Raw genomic sequence first — 23,252 nt, forward strand, 5'->3', positions numbered from 1 at the left:
TTATAACAATTATAATAATATACGGCGCACGCTATGCGTCGCAACAATAATTACAAAACAATATATAAATTAACACTGGTGATTGGCGCCTTACACAAAACAATATATAAATTTCTGGCGATTAGCGCCTTACAAAAAAAACAATGTATAAATTACTGGCGATTAGCGCCTAACCACAATAATATAAACTTTACGGCCAATATTTTAGATAAAATTAAAAACATTTGCTTTTTAGTTTTTAAAGTTAAAATAATAATATGGCAATTATTCTTTTGGATTTAATGATTTAAAAACAGAAACTAATTTTTCCACACCTAGTCTATTTCTTAATGAAGAATGGACAATTCCAAATGATGAAAAAAATTCTTTCAATTCCTGGAATGCACCAACTAGATTCACTTTCCCATCGAAAAAAATACTAAAGTTGAAAATCAAACCATTATATATATTATTGTGGACTACTCATCGTGTACCTAGACAAAAAAAGACACACACACATCATTATAAAATCAATACATTCAACACTCCGTTCAGAATCTAAAATAAAAAAGTGTTCGTTACATCAAAATAATTGAAAAAACATCTATATAGTATAGTAGATGAGTATAAAAGGGTGCCCACATAATCGCCCCAGTTTCCTATCCCTGTCGACTGTATAGTTGTGCCCTGGGGTAAAACCGGTTTTCAGAACGTAGACCAAAAATTAACTAAAATCAAAAATATATTCTTGGAGGTGGCCATGAAACAGTTGATCAACTGAGTACTAGACTAATGTCGTTTGATAATTTCAAGTACTTATTATTTGGGCACACGCGAGCGAATGTTATAATAGTAATTATGTGGATCAAAATGTTAATATTATTTATTTGTTTGAAAAAAAATTATTATTCGAAAAAATATAGGCACCTATCTGGCTGTCAAGAATCACTTAGGTACATCTATAAATATGACGACGTATATTGTTTATATAATCTGTTCAGTGTTCACTTCATAACAAACTTTCGCCTTGTTTTTTGCGTGAATACTGAATACAACAACAAAATGTCTACATTATTTGATCTGATTGTTCGGGCTACATTGATCTTAGTTCTTCTCAACTTAAAAGCCATAATTCGATGGAAGCAATTATTATTTAAAGTATTCGATAACTGGATTGACGAGTGTCGAACTGCAGCTGTGAGTCGCCCGACAGTATATATAGTATTACATTTAAACAAATTACAACACTTTTATATAATGATAAATAAAAGGGAGACATAGGTAATTTTTTTATCTGCAATCAATTCCGTGTGAGATAAAAATGTTCGCCTTTTTGACTTACCCATCTTCGACTAGGGAAAATAATATTATAATTAATTTGTGATCGTTTTTGTGTTTAAGAGAACCGTCGTGGATGACGAGGAGACAATCGCGGCTACACCCCCGCAGCCGTCCGAAAATTGTACTCCCCCCATCATGGCGACACCACGGCCCGTCGAAGATCTGGAGGTAAATGTCAGATCTCTGTTTTATTTTTAAACTACAACTTTATTGTCCAGAATTAGTTTTAAGCTTAAGCTTCCTTGGTCCCTCTTAATCGTAGCACTACAGACAACTAAACACTCTGTACGTACCTACCATTCCCGTCTACCAATAATTATAATAGTCAAAATTCAATATGTTTTTGGTTATGCTTGTATTTTGATATGCTGTTATCGCTAAATTGTTGTCTGAAACGTTTGGCTGTTATTATTATTTTTTAGATTTATTACCATGACAAAATAGATAGCTATGTCAGCAAATTTTTGATAATAGGTATGCATCGTGTTCGCCGACCACTCCGTCTATTAGCTGGGTAATTTAACGGCCAATGAAATGACGTGAACTACGACTGTGACTAGGAAGGGTGGAACCGGACTAAAACTCGTACTATTGCCGAGTGCCGACATACCTATCTAATTTGTCATTTGTATTACGACTTTACGGTAGTTGGTGGAAATTTGAAAGCAAATAAATTGTTGTTCACTATTTAGGCTTTTCATTTTGATATATTTTGCCTGCGTTATAATATTGTTGTTAAACAAGTTTCAATCAGTAACTAAGCTAGCGTTGTTAAGAGCTAAAAAGGTGCAGATGTCTTGAAAATATAAATTTAATGAATAAAAATGATTCTTAATAATTATTACTGAAAGGTACCTACTACACACGATTTTAGTCCCTGCAGGGACGCGTTTAAACATTATCGTGTATTATTATTTTGAGTTAATTTTTGTGTTTAAGGAAAACGGATTTAAACATTAATGTATTATAATATTACGATCATATTATTATTTCGATATTGTTTTTGTGTTTAAAGAAAATGCTGACACCCGAGGAAACGAGATAACACCGCAGCAGCAGGACGATACTGCCGCCGCCGCGGCCACCGCCGCTCCCTCCGGTATTACGTGGGGCCGGCGCTTTATTGCACCCAGCCGCTTCCACCCCCGGCAAATGTCATTATTGCCGCAAATTTTTCCTACCCACCACCGCCTAAGCCGGAATACTGCATAGGCCCGGCAATTTTTGATATCTATGGTCCACCACCATTGGCTTGTTGTGTAGCCTATTCGAAATTCTCCTATCCACCACCTCCACTTTTAGGGTCAAGGCAACCGTATCCGTGTCCGCCGCCATCGCGGCCGTCGCCGGATGCAAACCCTGACAGCAATCGTCCAGTAATTCGTTGGTCCGAAATTGTACCAGTATCAATTTCCCCTAAAAATAAATCCCGGAATAAAGTGATGAAGTGTGTTCGCGATCCGGCTTAAAATATTCGTATAATATGTATAATGTGTAATGTATAATGTATAATGTATAAGGGTCATAATAATTTGTCAATTTAGTCAATTCTCTGTCAATTATTATTTTTTTGCTATATGTATTAGGTAGTGATTTTATTTGTTGAAGTCATGAATTTTTGATAGTGAATTTTTTGTTATTAGTAAGGTATGTTTATACCTTCTACGGTAGGTATTGTAACTTAAAAGGTGAAACGATTTATAGATTTGATGCATATTTCAATATTTGTCAATTTTAGTTCATCCGACTTCTATTTCCTAATAATTATACCTACGAATTGTTTAGTTGTATTTAAAAAATTAAAAAATGTATATTATATATTTTAAATATTATTATAACCTTCTGTTAAAACATAGGCGCAATTTAGAAAACTGATTTGGGGTGGCTAAATTTATAAAATCAATACAGACCGGCATAACTTTTTTAATAGGTGGATTTAAGAATAAATATATTTAAAAACTTAGGGAGGTGTAAATAAAACTAGGGGGCTAAGCCCCCTTTAAACCCTCCCAAATTGCTCCTATGTGTTAAAAGCTATTATTACAGCTCAAAAATGTAGTGTTTTCATCAATTAGTCGGAAAATAATATTAATAATTACAAAAAATATTTAATTTCAACATCTTCAACTATGACCCAATTGAAAGGTGTTTTGCGTTAACAATAATGACAATTTAATCAGAAATAACAAATACTTACGAAAAGCATATTTTGAAGGAATTATCACTTTATTTTCAAATCTCCAATTTAAGAGAAGGTTATAAACTTATAAATGTATCTAGACTGTTTTTATTAGGTAATTAAATTAACATCAGACAAAATGCATAATAATAAATAAATAAATAAAAATATATTATTTTATTTTTATAGTTTATAGGTAGGTATAGAATATTGTATTATCATAACAACTAAATTATTTCAAGAATTCAATATACTTATGTACAGTTAACACATTTTACTGTACGTAAAAATAATATTAAACTATTATTACCCATAAAGAAATCTTCGTGTTAACTTTTATAATACTTATACCTATCTACTTTTTTTTGAAAACTTTGATTTGTTTGTATAACATTGTTTTTCCTAACGATTTACCTAAGAGTTAACTAATGGAAAAAATTATGTAATATTGGACAAATGCAGTTTAGTTTCTAAGCGATTTTTTTTTTCAAAATTTTAGTTTTCACATCCTCAACATAGGTATTAGTCGATTTAGAAATTACATAATATCATACTTACTTTTATTTTTTTGTTGGGTAATTTAATTTAATTTAAAGTAATTTAATTTGAAAAAAAACCATGGGAATACGGAAACTCGCGGATTTTAAAAAGCTATACATTTTAAACTAATAAGTCCGACTGAAAATTTCGATTGCACCATTGTTCTTAAGCTTAACTCATTGAAATAGGTACATAGATTTTCCGAATTTTTTTTAAAAATCACTTGGCTGCTAAACTGCATTTATACCACAAAAAAGAAGTTATACCTTAGGTACATTTAAAGAAATAACTTTTTTTTAAGGTGGTGGGGGTGCAAATTATGTTGCCACGGAGCGCAAAATGTTCAAATCGGCACTAATGAGTTGTACAATTAGTTACGTTGACAATTACAATACTTACTTACCTTTGAGATTGCCAGCTTTCACGATTTTTCTAATCATCGTCACCATAATCGATTTTGCGTCCATTCCGTAAGGAGGCGTAGGCGTGATATTGCAAAATGTACAATAATTATCTTTAATATATTGACGTAAAAATACAAGAATAGATTTGGAATGTCAAACAAATTTAAACTAAATTAATAATTATATATTTTGTGTATTTTTCCGTCGATACCAAACGGTCTGTGGTATCTCCATGGTTACATGTTTGAACGTTATATTTCATTTTCAGCCAACGAAATTATAAAAAAAAACATTTGGTCATGTGAATATTGTATTTTTTATGGACGTCATGTGTATATAAAAATATTAAAAACGGGTAAGTATATGCAAGGGCATCCGCAGGAATTTGTCAAGGGGAGGGCAAAATATTTTCCTTTTTACATTTTTTGTCTCACTATCCTATTAGTTATAAAGTATATTTATTTTGTGACATGTTTTCTTTCATATAGACAAGGATTGTAAAATATTAATGAACTATATGTGCGGATAGTTAGTTATAACTTAACCTAACAGAATTAATTTTAAATTTTTAAATAATCAAATACATTATTTTTATGAATAAAATGTTACCGTTGATTTTATAATTTTAAGTAATTTATAAAATTAAATATTTATTAAATATTATGCTATAATATTATTCTATACAAAAATGATTCTGAGCAGAGACAGTTCGTCAGTCTATATATTTTATATATTTTAATAATTTGTTATAGCCTGTAAATTGTATTGATATTTTTAAATTCGTCACAATTTTTAATTCGGTTTTATGGTGATAAACAAAGCGTAAGAAATTAAAATCCCATTTATAGCGATTTTTTGTAATTTGTCAGTTGTGTTTCCCGAGGCATTAATTAATAACTATTGAGAAAGTCGAAAAATTATCTGTTTAAAGTACCTACCATCTTGATTCAGTTTTCTAAATGATAAGTTACTATACGTTGAATTTGAAGCACTCCTTCTGGTAAAAATTTTGTAAAGGATAAAAAAAAAAAAAAAATAAACACCATTTTAAACCACTAATTAATATTTAATGGGTGTAAAAATATAATTTATATGTAGATATTCTATTAACTCGCAAGTATGTACAAATTATATTTATATACACACATATAAAATATTTATAGCTACATTATAAAACAAAGCAAAATAAATGTAAATAATATATAAACATGAATAGTTCTTGAAAAATATAAATATTAGACTATTTTAGAAAGTAAGTATAATGAAATCAAATAAATTAAATAAAAATGTTTGTAAAATAATCCACACATACTCTCGGAGTCGAGCAGATATTCAACATTAAAAATATGGAATATTTCGAAACATACATAAAATATTTTTTTAAACTGTAAGTCATTTGACTGCATTAAAATATATCAAAATTTGTTTCGGATAAAATAATGTACCAACTACCAAGAATCAATAAACATGACTGAATAGGACTATAGATAATATAAGAATGTATAGGCCATTCCTATTTTGACATAATAAGGTGTCGCGCTCCAGGATATGGATGAGAAAAAGACTGCTTTTATATAGTGCTCTCACTCCAGCAAGGGGTTTTAAGTTCTGGTAGCTAATCTATTCTTAAATTATTATCTGTAGATTGGATCCTCTTTCTGCGCCATTTATTTTTAAAGTGCTACCATATCCAATAGTGTATCATTAGTTTTTATAATTGAATTTTAGGAATCATTGATTCCATATTTTACATAGTATTATTCTCGTCTCATGTTCATTTTCTAAGTACAAAATTATCAGATAAATTGAATCTTAAAATACAGTAATTTAAAAAACAGTTAGAAATTATCTGAATGGTATGTAATATTATTTATAAAATGTTGATTACAGTGAATAATACTGGTACTACAATATGTCTATTTAGTACCTGCTCAATAGGCAAAGTTGGCACTAAATAGTTAGTTTAAATTCATATTAACTTTGTAACTTAACTAGTTGAATTCAATTTTTGTATATATATATTATATTGTATAGTTTTTTTCTATTTATTGAAATTTTCAATTTCTTATTTTGTTAAACTTTCTATATTTGAATGACTGACATCCCAAGAAATTAAGGTTATAACCCAGGGATGGCAAACCCAAAATTACCTTTTTATTTTTTTAGAGCGTGTAATGAAAAAAATTATATTTTGTTATATTATAATTCGATTGTATAATTAATGTATAAAAACTAAAAAGGTTAGTTTAGGTACATAATAATAATAAATAATAATAATAATTATAATAATATTGCTTTGTTAATTATTTATTTTGATGTGATTTTTGTTGTTGAACACTTGATGCCAATTTATTGATATTTGGTTTATAATTAGTAACTTTTAATAAAGTACATGCATCACTAATTTTTCTTTTTTTTGGTACAGACATATTAAATAATGTTAAATAAAATATAATAATCGCACACGAAACACGCACGACGCACTTACAAATTGACAGACGTATTTGTACTGATTAGTGTTTACTGAGGTAGGTTTATTACTCTCAATAAACGTACGTAAATATAAAATAACATACTAAACGCAATACCATAGATAATATAAAAGTATTATTATTTTATCTACAGATAAGAATAATCGTTAATGACCGTTAAAAGCCGTATGCTCAAAATATTTTTACCTATTACCTATAAACTATAATACCTACTATATATTATATATTATATAATAGTAAAAATTTTCGCGTGCCCACAAAATCTTTTCGCTTGCCATCTCGGGCACGCGTGCCATGGATTTGCCATCCCTGTTATAACCTATCAATTTGAAATATTTGATCAAACTATCAGAGCTGACAGTTGTTCAATTACCTGAATTTGGTAAATTTCAGAAACTAACTTATATTCTAACTTAGTTACTTTTTATATTAGAGTAACTTAACTTTAACTAGTTGAAAAAAGTGAATAACTTTTTCCCAGCTTTGCCAATAGGTATATATTTTTAAATGTTATCCTTTATTAGATAGTATCTATTAGTTACTAAAATATAAAGTACCTACTATCTATTAAAAAGGCTCTATTTCTATGGCTTTAAACATATTTATATAATGTAGTAGAGATTAAAATAAATAATAACTTTTTTACACGAGATATCTATGTAAGTTGATCATTTCCGGTTTTCCTCTTTTTGAACGGCGATTCATCACACGTTAACGTAGTACGTTCGTAATCATTTTACGTTTGCGCTATACGATAATATCAACATAAAAATAATTCAATGTAGAATAATATACCTTTATAGTAATGTAATATAGATTAAATAATAATTGTTTTACATTAGATTTCAAAATTTGAGTAAGTTGGACATCTCCTGTTTTCCTCTTTTTTATTGGCGGTTCATCAGACGTTACCAGTACGTTCACAATGATTTTACGTTTGCGCTATACGATAATATCAACATTAAAATAATTCAATGTAGAATATACCTCGAATATAGCACATAATATATATTGTGATATTATATTATGTTTAATAATTGTTGATTAATATTATTATTATATAGGTTAAACCTAAAAACCTGACTGTGAAATGCTTTGCCGAGCATTGTTTTTCAATGTTTTCATGGGGTATGATACATTGCAGGCTATACTTGATCTTGCAGAAGCATCTATGTCATTGGTTCATAAGAAACGATTATAATAATATAACTAAGAATTAAGTTATGTAACTTTGATAATAATTTTTAAATTAAATACATTGCCAAGAAGTGTTATGAGTTAATGCAGTTTGATCAAAAATCACTGTACAATCTTACACGACTAGGATCAAAACCCGCTGCCGATGATGTACGTATATGACATAATACATATTATTTATAAATATATTATTGTATTATAAAGAAGTTGATAAGCCCGCAATTAAGGGTCTAAAATATTTATGGAACACAGAATAATTTAGGCTTGTTATATAATATATATAGTGATGACATTGGTGACCCATAATCCGTAAATAGGGAAGTGAATAATAATGATAAAAAAATTAATTTAATTAATAAACTTGTGAAAGCTGATAGAAACAAACTATGTTTCACCTTGCTTATTGTAATATTCATGTTATTATAAATTATTAAATCACTTTATGCCTTTTTTGAGTACTCTGTATACCTACGGCACATGCAACAATATTATTATGTAATCATTATCTTATTGTAACATTCGTGATATTATACTATTATAATATATGGGTTGAACATAAAAGGTAAATCAAATAAATCGCGGGTGATGATAGGGGAGTATACTCACCCTAATGATTATTTACTACACACCAAATGACGATCAGTAACCGGAGGAACGAAATAATTGCCTAAACACAACTCTTTAAAAATGATACATTTGCAGGGGCCTTAGCTGTTTACGGGCATTGTCAGTTTTCAATTTTTTTGTTTTTTTTTCTATAAGTATCAATAAAATTTTATTTGTTGTGGAAAAATGCGTGAAAATTTAATGCAAGGCTCCTGATATATTGTTTCAATAGCACTTGAAAAATATTATAAATACATAGGTACAATTTTTTTTTATTAGCATTTAAAGTTAGAAGTTTTAATTAATGTAGTTATAGGCACTCACAGTTAATTATAAGTCTGTTTCTCAATATTATAGTTTATTGATTTTAAAAAATCGGGATTGTGTTATAGGAAACGTAATATTTTATTTCAGGGATTTAATTTTTAATAATATCGTAATATATAAAACAAAATATTTTGAAAATTATAATATGTGAGTAATATTGTAGTTTTTCTCGGGGATTTTTATTCCGCAATTCGTTATGGACACATTATGTATGGACTACGGGTATAATACGCTTTCTGTATAAACGATCGATGTGGTGATATAATGAAAAACGTAAGCTCTCATCGTGTTTTGAATAGGGTCGCCTAACGATATCGTTATAATTATTTACAATTTATAAGTCTGAGAGACAAAATAAATATTACACTGACATCGTATAAACTTATTATAATATAACAAATCACGCATGTACTAATGATGATTAAATCAATCAAGTCATAATCCGGTACTATCCGTTTATTAAAATAATATAATATTATATACATATAATAAGGTTTAAAACCTTACCCCTCCCCCTCTCACACACAACTTACAACTGTAAACGGACATATTGGCATTCATAATCCTTTGACATCCACATAATATCGAAGGCCCCAACTATATACTTTTAAAGCACCGATGTCTCGGTTTATCAGCAAACCGACAAACCAAGCGTTGCTCAATCTGGAGCTGCATCATCCGACGATGTGATCATGATTGCTGGACAAATACTGATGATACTAGTATGTAGTCTATAATATTATTATGTTGGTGAATTTGTGCAAGTGAATAGACAACATGTGTTTCAATGTTTGAGCCTAAGCTCTTATAAATTATTATAATCCATAACAAATCATAACAATATTAACAAGTTCCCTATGGCCCTTACAGCATACATTAATAATAAAACTGCCCTTGAGGGCCATGGCCCAACAGTTCATCATAATATTATGTTATAATAATATAGATAATATACAAATTATAAAATCGATAATGTATGTATTTAGATTTTAGGTATATCCGTATGTACTCACAAACAAATATATTCAGCGCGTCTTCGGGCCTAAATAAACTATTCACAATAGGCAGTCAAGAAAAATAAATATATAGGTAAATATGCAGTACACGCACTCGTGAATGATAAAAATTATAGTCAATATGATAATTATTATAAATTATTTTACTGTTTGAGTCTTGTCACAAATGGTGTAATAATAAACGTTGATGAGCTGTTCGAGCTATACTATAAATAAATAATAACTATAAACTGCATAAATTAATAACAGGTACTACCACAATTATTTGTGGAAAAACAATGCACAACTATAATGGGTAACTACAAAATTTATTGAAATTTGTACTTATTTATTTATTCGTTGTTGCCTATAAATTATAATGTGACTTTAGTCCCGATCGAACGACTGGAATAATTATAATATCAATGGCACACGTTAACTCGCTGACGGGTTAGGATATTCGAATAAATATTAAAAACGGACATAAAAAAACGACGAATTATTATATATTCGATCAGTTACAGCCACAGAAATATCGTTATGCCATTGCAATAATTTTCTACTTACCAGACTTACCAGTTACTATCAAGGTTATCCGAGATAACCGTAGTTATTGGTTACGATCATAGGCATCCATAAATAACCCATTTTTTTGAGGAATACCAATGACCAAATAATTAATAGTTGAGGGAAAAATAAATACATTTATTATTATAACCAATACACATTATAAATATAATAATATATATTTTATTCTAATATAATTACCATATACATGAATATTTATTATAAATTGTATATAATTATATTTTTTTTTTTATCTTAAGCCCGGTATCTATGGCCATTAGCATAGTATATAATTATAGTATAGCTCTTTGAATGATTATTTTAAAGTAAAATGACAAATCAAATTTTCATATGGTTTGAAAATGAATTTTTGATTTTGGCGCTTTAGGTACACAATGTACAGGCGTCTATTTGCTAATAAATGTAATTATGGACGGGGCTTAGTATCCTAATTTTTATACATCCGGTGTTTGATTTGAAGGAGGGGCGCAGTACCTCTTATTTTTTAACCTAATCTTCAGTATCCTGTAATCCAGAGGTATTCACAAACTGTGCGACGCGGATCCAAGGGGCATCGCGAGTGTTGGTCTGGGGAGCCACGGTATTTAAAACAAAACAAAAATAATTATAATTTTTAATAATCATTAATATCTTATTTTATTCGATAGAAATTTAATAATATTTCGATTTCAATATTTAATTTCGGTTTATTATCCGCAGACATTTTTTTTTTGTCTAATAATTGATGTGTTTATAATAATTATTATTATAAATAAATAAACATATTTACATCTAGGGGTGGATAGGTACTATTTATGTTACAGGGAGATATTTAAAAGGGCCCCCCAACTGAAAAAAAATTTGGTCGCTTCGCTCGCATTAGATATTCAATTTATAGTTTGGTGGGGGGCTGGGGAAATGGCTTATTTATAAGTAAAATGCTTTTTTCGGTTGTAATGGATTTTTGGAAAATTTCGCGTAAGGTCGTACAAATTCCGTACTAAATATCTGCACAGGAAAACATACGAAGATATTTCGGTATTCGATTAACGATAAAAATTAAAAATTCAATGTTTAAGATCCGTAAGCAAATTCTTGACTTGTCGTGGTATTATTATATTTTTAAAAATAACAGTAAGTAATAATAATTATATAAAAAAATGAATAGTATTAAGTTTAAACTATTCCTATTTGGTGAATATTTTATCTGCAAAAAAACCCAAGTGAGCCCCCCCCCCCCCCCATATAAACATAGACGAGGGGCCCACAGAGGAAATTCCTTTTTGCCTATGGGCCTATCCACCACTGTTTACATCAATTTAAACATTATCTTTTTTTCCTTCATAATTTGGGAGCCACCAAAATGTTGTGAAGAGGCGAAGGAGCTGTGGCTATAACTTTTTTCAAATTCAAGCATTGTATACATCAAGTCAGTTATAAGACATAACTACATAAGTAACAATTTTATGTTGGTTTAATTTAGTATATGTTATATCTACAAACGAAAATTATCTTACCATTACAATGCAGTACCTATTACTACATTTCCAATTTCATTATTATTAGTGTATGTACCTATACATTTTGACATGTTTCCTGACCGTTTCTATCATTTGAGCTCTGCCACCAGTTTTGGGTCAAATGAATACGTTTATAACATAAGATTTTAATGTATAATCTTATATACGATTCATAAGTTATTATAACTGTTAGTATGGATCAACATGAATTATATTTTGTCGTAAAATACTCAGCTTACATTTTCATAATGAATTATATTAATTGAAAAATAACCAATAGATTTTAGTAGATACCATACTAAACCATCAAATGTGTGATTGGTAGCATATTGAATGAGTATCAGGAAATTCTTCATAAGTATTTATTTTTATGTAGTTTAAATAAATTTCAAATTTCATATAATTCAGACATTCAGTGTTATAAATTAGTAAAGTAGTATTTTATTAATATCACACATTAAAAACATTTTACAATTGTGTACCTAAGTGGTAACCGGTGCTCTTTGTTTATGGTACTTTTAATTTAGTAACCCTATATGTCCCATTCCTCTAACTATGTCGCTGGTATTTATACATGTTAGATGAATAATTGTCTCATCAATGTATGTATTACCATTCATAATTTATTTATTATTTATATATTCAAAAGTTCTATAACAAATTAACAAACAAAAGTACTATTACACAACAAAGATATTTACAAATACATTAATCTTACAGTACATTTACACTATACAACTAAAAGTATTTTAATTTTTAACAATATACATTAACAAAAAATACAATTTCATGAAGATTTAATTGTAATTTACAAAAAAAAATGCTTATTGTAAATGGATTTACAGATTATGATTTGATAATAAATGTTCATTTTTTATAATTACCTACTAGTTAATTTATATTTTTTATTCGATATACAATTTAATTTACAATCACATAATAAAATAAATTGTACACAAAGACAATATTATATTTTATCTGTTTATTATTTAACAGGTTAAACAATTGGTATATACTAGCAAAGGCCAAATTGTTTTACTTTTGATAAAAGTCGACAAACGTTCCTACTACAATAATATTAAAGTTATAATATTATAAGGATAAAAAAAAATTAATAGTATAATAGATAGTTAAGTAGTATAATAGATTTAATATAGTCATAATTTAAGGATTTATTTTACTTTTGATAGTAGTCAAGGAAAGCTCCTACTACAATAGTAATATAGTTATAATATAAGGATAAAAAAAAAATAGTATTATAGATATAATTCAAGGATAAATTTTACTTTTGATAGTAGTCGAGGAAGGTTCCTACTATAAGAGTATTGTTGATATAATATAAGGATTTATTTCACTGTTGATAGATTCATATTATAAGAGTAAGATTAAAATGTCTGTTTTAAAACATTTGGAAGAAATAGCACAGTACATCCAAGAAAAATATCCTACATTTGAATTTGGATACATAAGTGTTTCTAATGAAGCAATAAGTGACAATAATTTTTGTTCTTTTGAGACAGATGTTGTAAATTCAGTTTCTAAATTATTAAAAATGAAGTGTAATCGTAAGAATCAACACAACATATTTAAGCGTTGTCAAGAGAGTTTTCGAGAAAATGAAATTGCTGATAGCCCTAAAGAATTATCTAAAAAAAAAATTTGTATGTTAGGTCAAACAACTGAACTAAATGAGAGTGCGGTGGTGTATGTAAAGAGAAAATTGTTTACAGACGATTCTCCTAAAAAAGAAAACAATTATACATCCAATGACATTGCAGATGATTTGTACATTGGTTTGAATGAAAATGTTCTTGAAATCAATGAACTTGATTGTATTAAGTATAACCCTGATTTGCTTAGTATTCCTATTCAAATTGAAGATAATTGCTGTAATACAACGGAAGAAATTGATTATAATAAGAATACCGTTTCTATTAAAGCAATTAATATCAATGAGGGAATGATTACCACCCCTAAGCGGAAATCGGTTATTGTCTTCGCTTAGAAGTTGTTTTCTTCTGGAAAGAGGTCTAAATCAATAGAAATAAGTTATACACCAAAAGCAGATTTACACGAATTACCTAATAACTCAAAAAATGTGTGGGATACAGATGGTTATACACAAAAAGAAAATTATTATGAATCGGTAACAGTTGATAATATGGACATAGATTTGATTAAAGAAAATTAATTTGAAATTGATAGACATAGTTTTGACACTTCTTTACCAATCGAGGATAATGGATGTTATGAAACAGAAGAAATAAATGTCACTAAGAAAAAGGTAACTACCCTTAAATGTAAAATCAATATTTCCGCTATTGGAGATGACTTGTATACCCCAGAAAAGATGTATGACTCTATAATTGTGTGTAACAAGCCAGAAGAAATTGGCCATAATAACAATACGGTTTCTATTAAAGCAATTAATGTCGATGAAGAAATGTTAACCACCCCTAAGCGTAGATTAAATGATTCATTTACTGGAGATTTGTTTACCCCAGAAAAGAGAATTAAATCTATTGGTGTAACACACCAGAAGCAGATCTGAAAGCGTTACCAAAGGACTCAAAGAATGTACATCCCTTAAAAGTAAGGTCATTCAATGACAGAACTAAAATTAAAAAGGTAATGTGTTACAAAAAGTGTAATTTTGTGGAAGGAACTATTAGCTTAAGAATTTAAGCACATAGTTGATAACTTAATGGAAAAAAATAATGTCATTTCAAATGAAAAAAACGATTTGTTACGTGAAAAATTTGAAATTGTAAATAACTCTTGCGTATTGACTATCAAGAATAAAAACACTACCAAGAAAGGTTTAACATGTTATGGTTTATGTCGACATGAATCTTGTAAGCAGTTTAAACTTGTGATGGAGAAAAAATCAAATGATAGTTTGGCACAAATAACAATTCTGAGTAACAGTCACAATTACAGCCACTATGGTAAACTGACTACATTCTTGAAAGGAAAAAACCGACAAATACAAAAACAAATGTCAAAGTACTGCCCACCGATGAGTTTACGTCAAAAATATATTTTAAAAGCATCTCCTAGTAAATTAAAGCGAGATAACTTGTGTAACATCAGGTCTGATCGTGTATATTATAAGGTGTCTCACGAGTAAAAGAGTCTTGATGATCGAGTGGCTGAAGACAGGGTTGATATGTATTTATTGAAAGATAATTGTCCAGAATTTATTCAGTATGTATCCGATTCAAAAGAGAAAGATTTTAAAACTTATTTTTTTAGTCAAGTTCAAGTAAACGTTTTAAGAAAAATGAAATGTATTACGATTCATGTATATGCGACTGGCGGGGTGGTGAGAGAAACTACAAGAGATCAAACGCTATTCAAAACAGGAAAACGAAAAAAAAAATTACAATTGTATTATGCGGCTGTCATCGTGTGCAATAAGAGGATAATTCCAATAGCAGAATATCTATCGACTACACAGACTGCTAGTGCAATAACAAATGTGCTAATGGAGTTTCGAAAATTCTATGAACATCAGTGTAGTACAAAACTCATGGCACACGTTGTCAGTGACTTTTCAGCAGCAATACTAAAAAGGTTTGTGAGAGCATTCAATGAATGTAACAAGGTCGTAGAATATTTGAATAAACGTTATGAGTTCATGTATGAGGGGAAAATGTTTAATTGCAACGCACTGATAAGTCTTTGTTGTTGTCATTTAATCAAAAATATCTCTGACGATGCTCATAAATATTATAAAGGAAACAGAAAGAAGATGACCAATGGCTCTTTGGTGTGCTTGGCAACTGCGTGTATCTCTCCAGCTTTCAACATAACCACCACGGAATGTCTGGGCAAATGGTTCACTGCAGTAACAATGGTGTTGTTGTCACCCAGCAAGACTGCAGATGTGGATGATACCATGGATACCTTGAAGCAGCTCAATGATGAAAATCCAAGTAGTCTAGTTGATGATCTAATCACAAAACAAAAACATGTTACATTAGATGAACAAATAAGAGATGCTAAGACGTTTTACCGGTACAAAGATTCCAAATTATTGTCCCGTTTTGAAAATATAGTTGTTCGGGTAAAAGAAACATTAAAAATGTGTCCTAGTTTTGAAGAAAATCCATTGTATTACGTTGAATTTCACAATGGGGTCTATCATTCCGGTAATTCCAATGTGAACAGGCGTGATGTGGTTCAAAGTATTTGGGTCCACAGACAGAGCAAGCAATGAGAGTTGGTTTGGAGATTTAAAAACAAACAAAAAATGTCGGCGAATGAAATGTGGAAGATTTGTTCAACTTACTGGAAGTATTATATTGAGTAAATGTAAAGAAGTACTGCTAGATATACCATCAAATTATTGTTCACTTCCTCCGGTCCAAAATAAGCAAGACAAAACTGCAAAAAAAGAATGTACATCATTTATTATTTTAATTTCGTCATCATCTGAAAAAGAACATTGGAGACCTAGAAAGAAAAAAACGGGTTTCTACTTCCAGGGTCATTTAAAAGGTGCAACGAAGAAACTTCAGACACAGATAGTTATAAAGCATTCGTCCCCGATAGAAAATATAAAAGATGATAGGATTTGTATGACATCGAATGTAACACCGAATGTAAATATGCTCTCACTTGATTCCCAAAAAACAGATGACAAAATATTAACTCCAAGTACAAGGACATTATCAGAATCTTTTGTTTCTATAAAAAGTTACGAATCTCCAGTAGATGGTCTATGGTGCAAAAAGGATTTATACGAAAATAGATTACCAAAGGAAAAAAATTGTATGGCCCTGTTTTGAAGAACGACGAAAAACAATTTGATTATGTAGTCAGATGATATTATAGTGTTACAGACATAACTAAGTGTTATGATTTATGTTTCAGTAGCTTTGACACAGTATCAATTTATGAGGTTGAAAAAAAAATGTGGCTAGATAATTATGTTATTGAAATAGCTTTGGGCGTAATGAGAGAGACATATTGCGAGTTTAAGAATAAAATTATAATATTAAGCTGTCAAACAACGTTTCATTTAAATAGAAATCTTTCAAATGAAAATTGTAATTTGGAAACTATAATTGTTCCAGAAAACGGTTTACTTGTAATGCCATTTCAAGTAAGGGGAAACCACTGGGTAATTATGTTTGCAGACTTTGAAAATCATAAATTCTATTTTTTTTTGACCATATGAAACTATGGAATATAATAAATGTAGACATAACTTTGTGAATATATTAGGTCAACTGAAAAAAAATCATGTATTAGGAAAGGTAAGAGAGGATTGGCCGAAGTTGGATTTTCAAAAATTTTCTAAATATCCCAAACAACCAAACACTGATTTCTATAACTGTGGAGTTTATGTGTTGTACTATGCAGAATGCATATTAAGAAATAAGATTGAAAACGTTAAATTCAATGAAGACTTCTGCCCAATGGTGTATAGAGAGGTGTTAAAAGATCTATTGTTGGAAAAATCTTATTTCATGAGAGATATCTGTCTGTATTGTGGCCGTACGGATAAACAACATAGACATATAAAAGAGGAGAATGTCGATTGGGTTCAATGCGATACATGTATGGATAATACTACAATGTATGGAAAGTGCAGAAAAGACATTAGATATTGACGGAAATTTTGAATGTCTTTTGTGTACATCCTATTCAAAAAGATTACAAAGTAAGTATTGATGAGAAAATTAAAAATGTTAGTATAATATACATATTATAAATAGTTTAGGATAGTTGAGAAACAAATAAAATAAGTGGAGTAGGCCTAAGTTGGAAAACCACTATAATAAAAATGCAGTACCTCCAGTTTTGCTGAATGCAATGCTAAGGTGGTGTGGAAATCTGTTAAATTGTAAAATGTTTGAATGCACTAGTTTATATCAAATTTTCATAACTGTTGAAATACAATATTTATTGTATTATTTATTTTTTATTTACACCACATTTAACTCAACATCTAATCTAAAAATAAACGAATTTTAATACATGTATGTAATATATAATATTTAATTAGTTATTGTTATTACCATTGTTGTTATTATATAGAACTATGACACTTCCATGTTTCTAATACACTGTTTCATAACCAATAGGATGGCAAACAGATGATCCAACCCTTTTGGATAATAATTTTGTGGTCCAACTAATGCGCAATGACAAGAACCCGATAAACATCATCATATTTTGGCAACTCAACATAATAATGTTGTTTAATTAGGTACCTTAAAATTAAAATACATAATAAATAAACAATCAAATTCAATGTAAAAATAACAATAATTTGCAAATACTTTCAGTATGATGATCTGTTGAATAATATCAAATGGATTTTATTATTTCTTTTTTGTTTGTTTGGAGATTTCTTGATACAATGCATCTTCCAATTCATGATACGATTTCACTACGAAAAAAATGCAATAATTGCATAACACATATTTACTAGTTTAAGAAATAATTATAAATTATATATATTAGACTTATTTACTTATATTGAGTGGCATTTTTTAAATATTTCTTCTTCAATAAATTCATTGAACTAATGCAATTATACGACTTTTGGCAAATTAGTAAAAAACAATAATAATCCTATAAATAAAAATTATTAATAAAATCAAAATTTAACATTACCGTTGGTGTTTTTCTTACAGTTCTAGGGTGTTTCTTTTGCAGTTAGTTATATATAGTTTAATACGGTGAAGTAAAATAATGGATGACCGCTTGCTTACAACTGATTACGATTTAAAATATATCTTAAATCGTGCAACTGATCGAGTTGACTCATGTAATAATATAAAATAAGTATTTGTGGATCTAAATATTATAATGATAAATGATAATTTATGATTAAAATAAAGAATTACTCCGATAACTCCGATAACCCCGTAACGTTATCATCACATACTGATAAAACAATTATTGAACAGTGTTACCCTAGAATAGATTGAAACAAAGTTTCATTAAAAACCTTAACAATTTATTAATGCATTAAACCCGCCATTATTGAGTTTCAAAACTATTAATAAACCTTTATTAAAAAATGTAGGGTCAATTTATTTTAAATGGTTATACAACAATAAAATATATCTACAGTAAAAATATATCCATCAAAATATCTCCAATATGAAATAATATCTCCGTCAAATTATCTTCAATATAAAAAGTATAAAAGAAGGGTTTTATTGTCACCTAACCAGGTATAGTTACTAGTTTATATTATGTTTTTAAAATAAAATAAAATAAATAAATATAAAAAAGCATTATTTTACATCTAATCACTTTTTTTAAATCATAACGTTAACTATATTAATATGTTAAAAATTATTATAATATTTTTAGTAAGATGTTTTTAATGAAGATATTATTTACGGGAGATATTTTAACGCCCTAGTTGTATTGTGTCAATGATTTTAATACGCTTAGCAGAAAATCAAAATAAAAGTGTAAATAAGTTATAAAAAAAAATAATAACATGATAATAGGTAAACATTTAATTTTGGTATAATTGAATTTAATTTATTGAATGGAAAATTTTATTAACATCATGATGATCAAGTCAGTTGAATTCAGTGTGATATGAACCGTAGACATTTCAAACCTTCATCAACGTCCATACACTATGTACAAACATGCACATGTATATAAAATGCATGTATACAATAGTAACTAACAAATAATTTGAATTGATTGTACTTTCAAACCGTACAGCGTAACTGCTTAGCGTTTGATGTTATAACATAGAACAATATAATACTATTTAATTATTAAAAATCATGTAGAAATAAATAATTTTGAACGTTACATTTTTTTTAATAAAAACGTTATTTTGCACTAATTGCTCAAAAATTACTACGAGTATTGTATATGTATGTAATAAAAAAATAAATGAAGAAATTAAACAACAGCAATAGATTTTTTTATACTTGAATAAGTCATAAATAAAGACATTGAACAAAGACAATAGATTTTTTTCATAAGCAACATTTATATGGCAATTGGGTAGGCAATAAACACACAATTGAACGTTACCAATAGATTTTCAGGATTGAGATAGGCAACTTTGTATACAAAATTGCCGAATAGCAATAGATTTTGGGAACCCTGCAATTATCTTATCAATTATTGCTAGCGGAACGTACATAACAAACGTATACTCATGATCATGGTCTAGATATCTTTATTATACTGATATCTACATCTATATACTGTATGTACTATATAGATGTCTGTACTCATGAGCTGTCTTTCTATTTAATTACTTTTTTATGCATCGGCCGGTTTAATTTTTCATGTCGTACCTACTGTCGTGTAATTTCTTTTAAAGGTAAGTATTTTTTTTTTTATTACATTATATTAATCAGAAGAAAAAATACATATTCTGAGCTTTATAACTCATATAAAACTTAGCGCTTAGGTATTTTATAATTATTTAACTTGAAATGTATACGTAACGGGGCACAATGAGAAACATTTTTATGAGCTTACCGTGTCCGGTTAAAGTTAACCGACAAACAATTAAAGAAGCAGTTAATTTAATGATAAATGAAAAGTATTCCATTAAATGCTGCTAAATTAAAAAACATTAAGTTTTAAACTGTACACAGATTGTTGCAATTCCTATAATTAATATCTCAGCATGAACCACACCATGTCTCATTGTGATTAAGATATAACTCGTAGAAATATTAGTGTCTCAATGTGCCACCCTCTTCACATCACATTTTAAAACAAAAAACCTTAACTATATCCCTTATTTTTTCAGGCACTTAAAGTCTCAATACTAGTTTAGGTGTAACAAAATCAAATAGACTATTCAAATTAATTTTAATGCAATTACTGATTTTAAGTTAACTATTTTAAAGGTAAGAACATATTATTAGATACATACCTATATAGAATTCAAAAATATTTTCCAAAAAAATATATTGTATTATTCCATAATATTTTAGAATCATTGCATTTCATCCAGCAAACTTTGCTTCTCGATACTATTTTTTTCTGATTTCAATTTAAAATAATGTATTAATTTTATTATTTTTTGATAAAGGATTGTAACGATATTTATCAATAATTATAATTGATTTTTAAATGTCTTTTTTTTAGTTTTAAAGGCATTCATACATTGACTTAATATACAATTCACAATGCAAAATATAAATCAAATACCAGATTCCAGGAGATGTGAACCAGTCAAATTGTATAAAAAACCATCTTTTGTTGATATATATAAAGGTTTTCAATCCTAACGCAAGGAGTGGTAAGTGATTTAATCTCCTTGATAAATATTTATACAAATTTTTTGTAGTTGTGATATTTTTTATGATATTAATAATACACGCACATAAAGTGGTTTTATCAGCGGCTAGGCCGTATTTCCATACTATGTTCACAAATTTTGCAGAAAGGGATCATGACCTCGTATCAATAAAACAGTTTGACCCAACCGCTTCACAGCAGTTAGTAAACTTTATTTATTCAGGACAAATCAAGTTCACTGAAAAAAACGTCCAGGTAATAATAAATAAAGGTTGATTTAACTATAGAAAACAAAATTATTTCAATTTTATATTGTTTATTTCTCAAGGTTATGTTACCAGCTGCAAATCTCTTGCAGTTACAGGAAGTTACAGAGGCATGTTGTGATATTTTACAGTCACAACTCTACCCTACAAATTGTATTGGTATTAACGCTTTCGCTGATTTATAAAGCTGTTCAAATTTGATAACAATATCAGAAGTATATATTCATCAACACTTTTTGTACAAAATATAATTTATTATTATGATTCTATAAGGATATTTTATTTATTATTGTAATATTTTGATTTTTAGAGTTTTTAGTCTTTAGAGAATTTTTATCCTTATCATCCGAACAAGTAATTAAGTTGATATCCAGTGATAGACTTTCAGTATCACCTGAAGAAAAAATAAAGTAACCTTCTAATAATATGTAATATTAAGTAGTCTAATTAATTTATAAGTATATTTATTGTTTTAGGTATTTGAAAGTGTTATTAGTTGGGTAAAATATGAATTGGGTTCAAAACAATGTATTTTACTGTTTACTCCAATTAATGCAATACATAAGTTTTCCATTAATATCGAGGGATTACGTATTTAAAAATATACGTAATGTATTTGAGGCATTAGGATTTAAATCAGAAGATCTTATTCTACAAAGCATCAATATTAAACCCAGACATGGAGAAAAAGTATGATTCTGTAAAATGTATTTATTTTTCCAATGCATTTAATAATTTAATTATAACAGGTTATATTAGCTGTTGGTGGAATTGGGCCTGGATTAAGTAATAGTTTAGAATGGTTCAATCCAAGAACTGACCAATGGAATTTTGGACCAGAATTGATTACAAACCATAGAAGACACGGTCTAGTCGTAATTAACAATAATTTTGTACTTGATGTGGATGGCTTTGCTTATGGTTTATCACCTAATTGGTGTGTTCAAAATATTTAGTTTATTCAACTTCTTATAAATATGTACACAGCCAAATTCATTGAAAATAGGATTTCTTTTTAGTGTAAGGTATTTTTATTCCAAAATAATTTGTATTAATTCAATTTTGTAGGTAGGAGGTTTTGATCAATCAAGACAGGCTTTAGTCACTGTTAAATGTTATAATCCCAGTATTGATATGTGGAGACCAGTCGCAAACATGTGTGTACGTTGCAGTGGTGCCGGTGTAGGAGTTTTATACGGTGAACTGTATGTTGTAGGCGGTGATAATGGATCAAACATTTTGAGTAGTGTTGAAAAATACAGACCAAATACAGGAGTTTGGACGACTATTGCAGGCATATATTTCCTCGAAAATATGCAGGTAACTTCTTGTAGAATAAATGTAAACTATTTTATGAAACTTTTTTTTTTAATATTTCAAATTAATGAACAAATTTTCTCTTTTGTATTCTGAAGAATGTTACAATCCAAACACCAATACCTGGGTTATGATCACAGTGAAATGGAATATTATGCGGTTTTCAGCTGGAGTAGTTGCCATTAATAGGCTACTATATTTTACAATTTGTTAGTATTTATGATTTGTTTTTGGTACAATATATATAAATGTTTTAATATTTTGCAT

The 23,252-nt window shown here is 28.6% G+C and overlaps 1 protein-coding gene and 2 pseudogenes across 1 annotated transcript; all 3 read left to right on the plus strand.

Annotated features, from left to right (window-relative positions):
* The first annotated feature begins 13,537 nt into the window (after positions 1-13,537).
* LOC132947684 (uncharacterized) lies at positions 13,538-14,152 on the plus strand. The gene has a single exon (XM_061017947.1). It carries the CDS (start codon positions 13,538-13,540, stop codon positions 14,150-14,152), a length of 615 nt encoding a protein of 204 aa, XP_060873930.1.
* Positions 14,153-16,412: 2,260 nt separating this feature from the next.
* Positions 16,413-17,829, plus strand: LOC132947685 (uncharacterized; annotated as a pseudogene).
* Positions 17,830-21,290: 3,461 nt separating this feature from the next.
* Positions 21,291-23,158, plus strand: LOC132947906 (kelch-like protein 3; annotated as a pseudogene).
* The last annotated feature ends 94 nt before the right edge of the window (positions 23,159-23,252 follow it).

This window comes from Metopolophium dirhodum, chromosome 6 (genome assembly GCF_019925205.1).
Source record: "Metopolophium dirhodum isolate CAU chromosome 6, ASM1992520v1, whole genome shotgun sequence".
Taxonomy (NCBI): domain Eukaryota; kingdom Metazoa; phylum Arthropoda; class Insecta; order Hemiptera; family Aphididae; genus Metopolophium; species Metopolophium dirhodum.

What these genes read in the sequence shown, in the direction of transcription:
- LOC132947684 (XM_061017947.1), top strand. Translation starts at nt 13,538, where the DNA reads ATGTCTGTTTTAAAACATTTGGAAGAAATAGCACAGTACATCCAAGAA.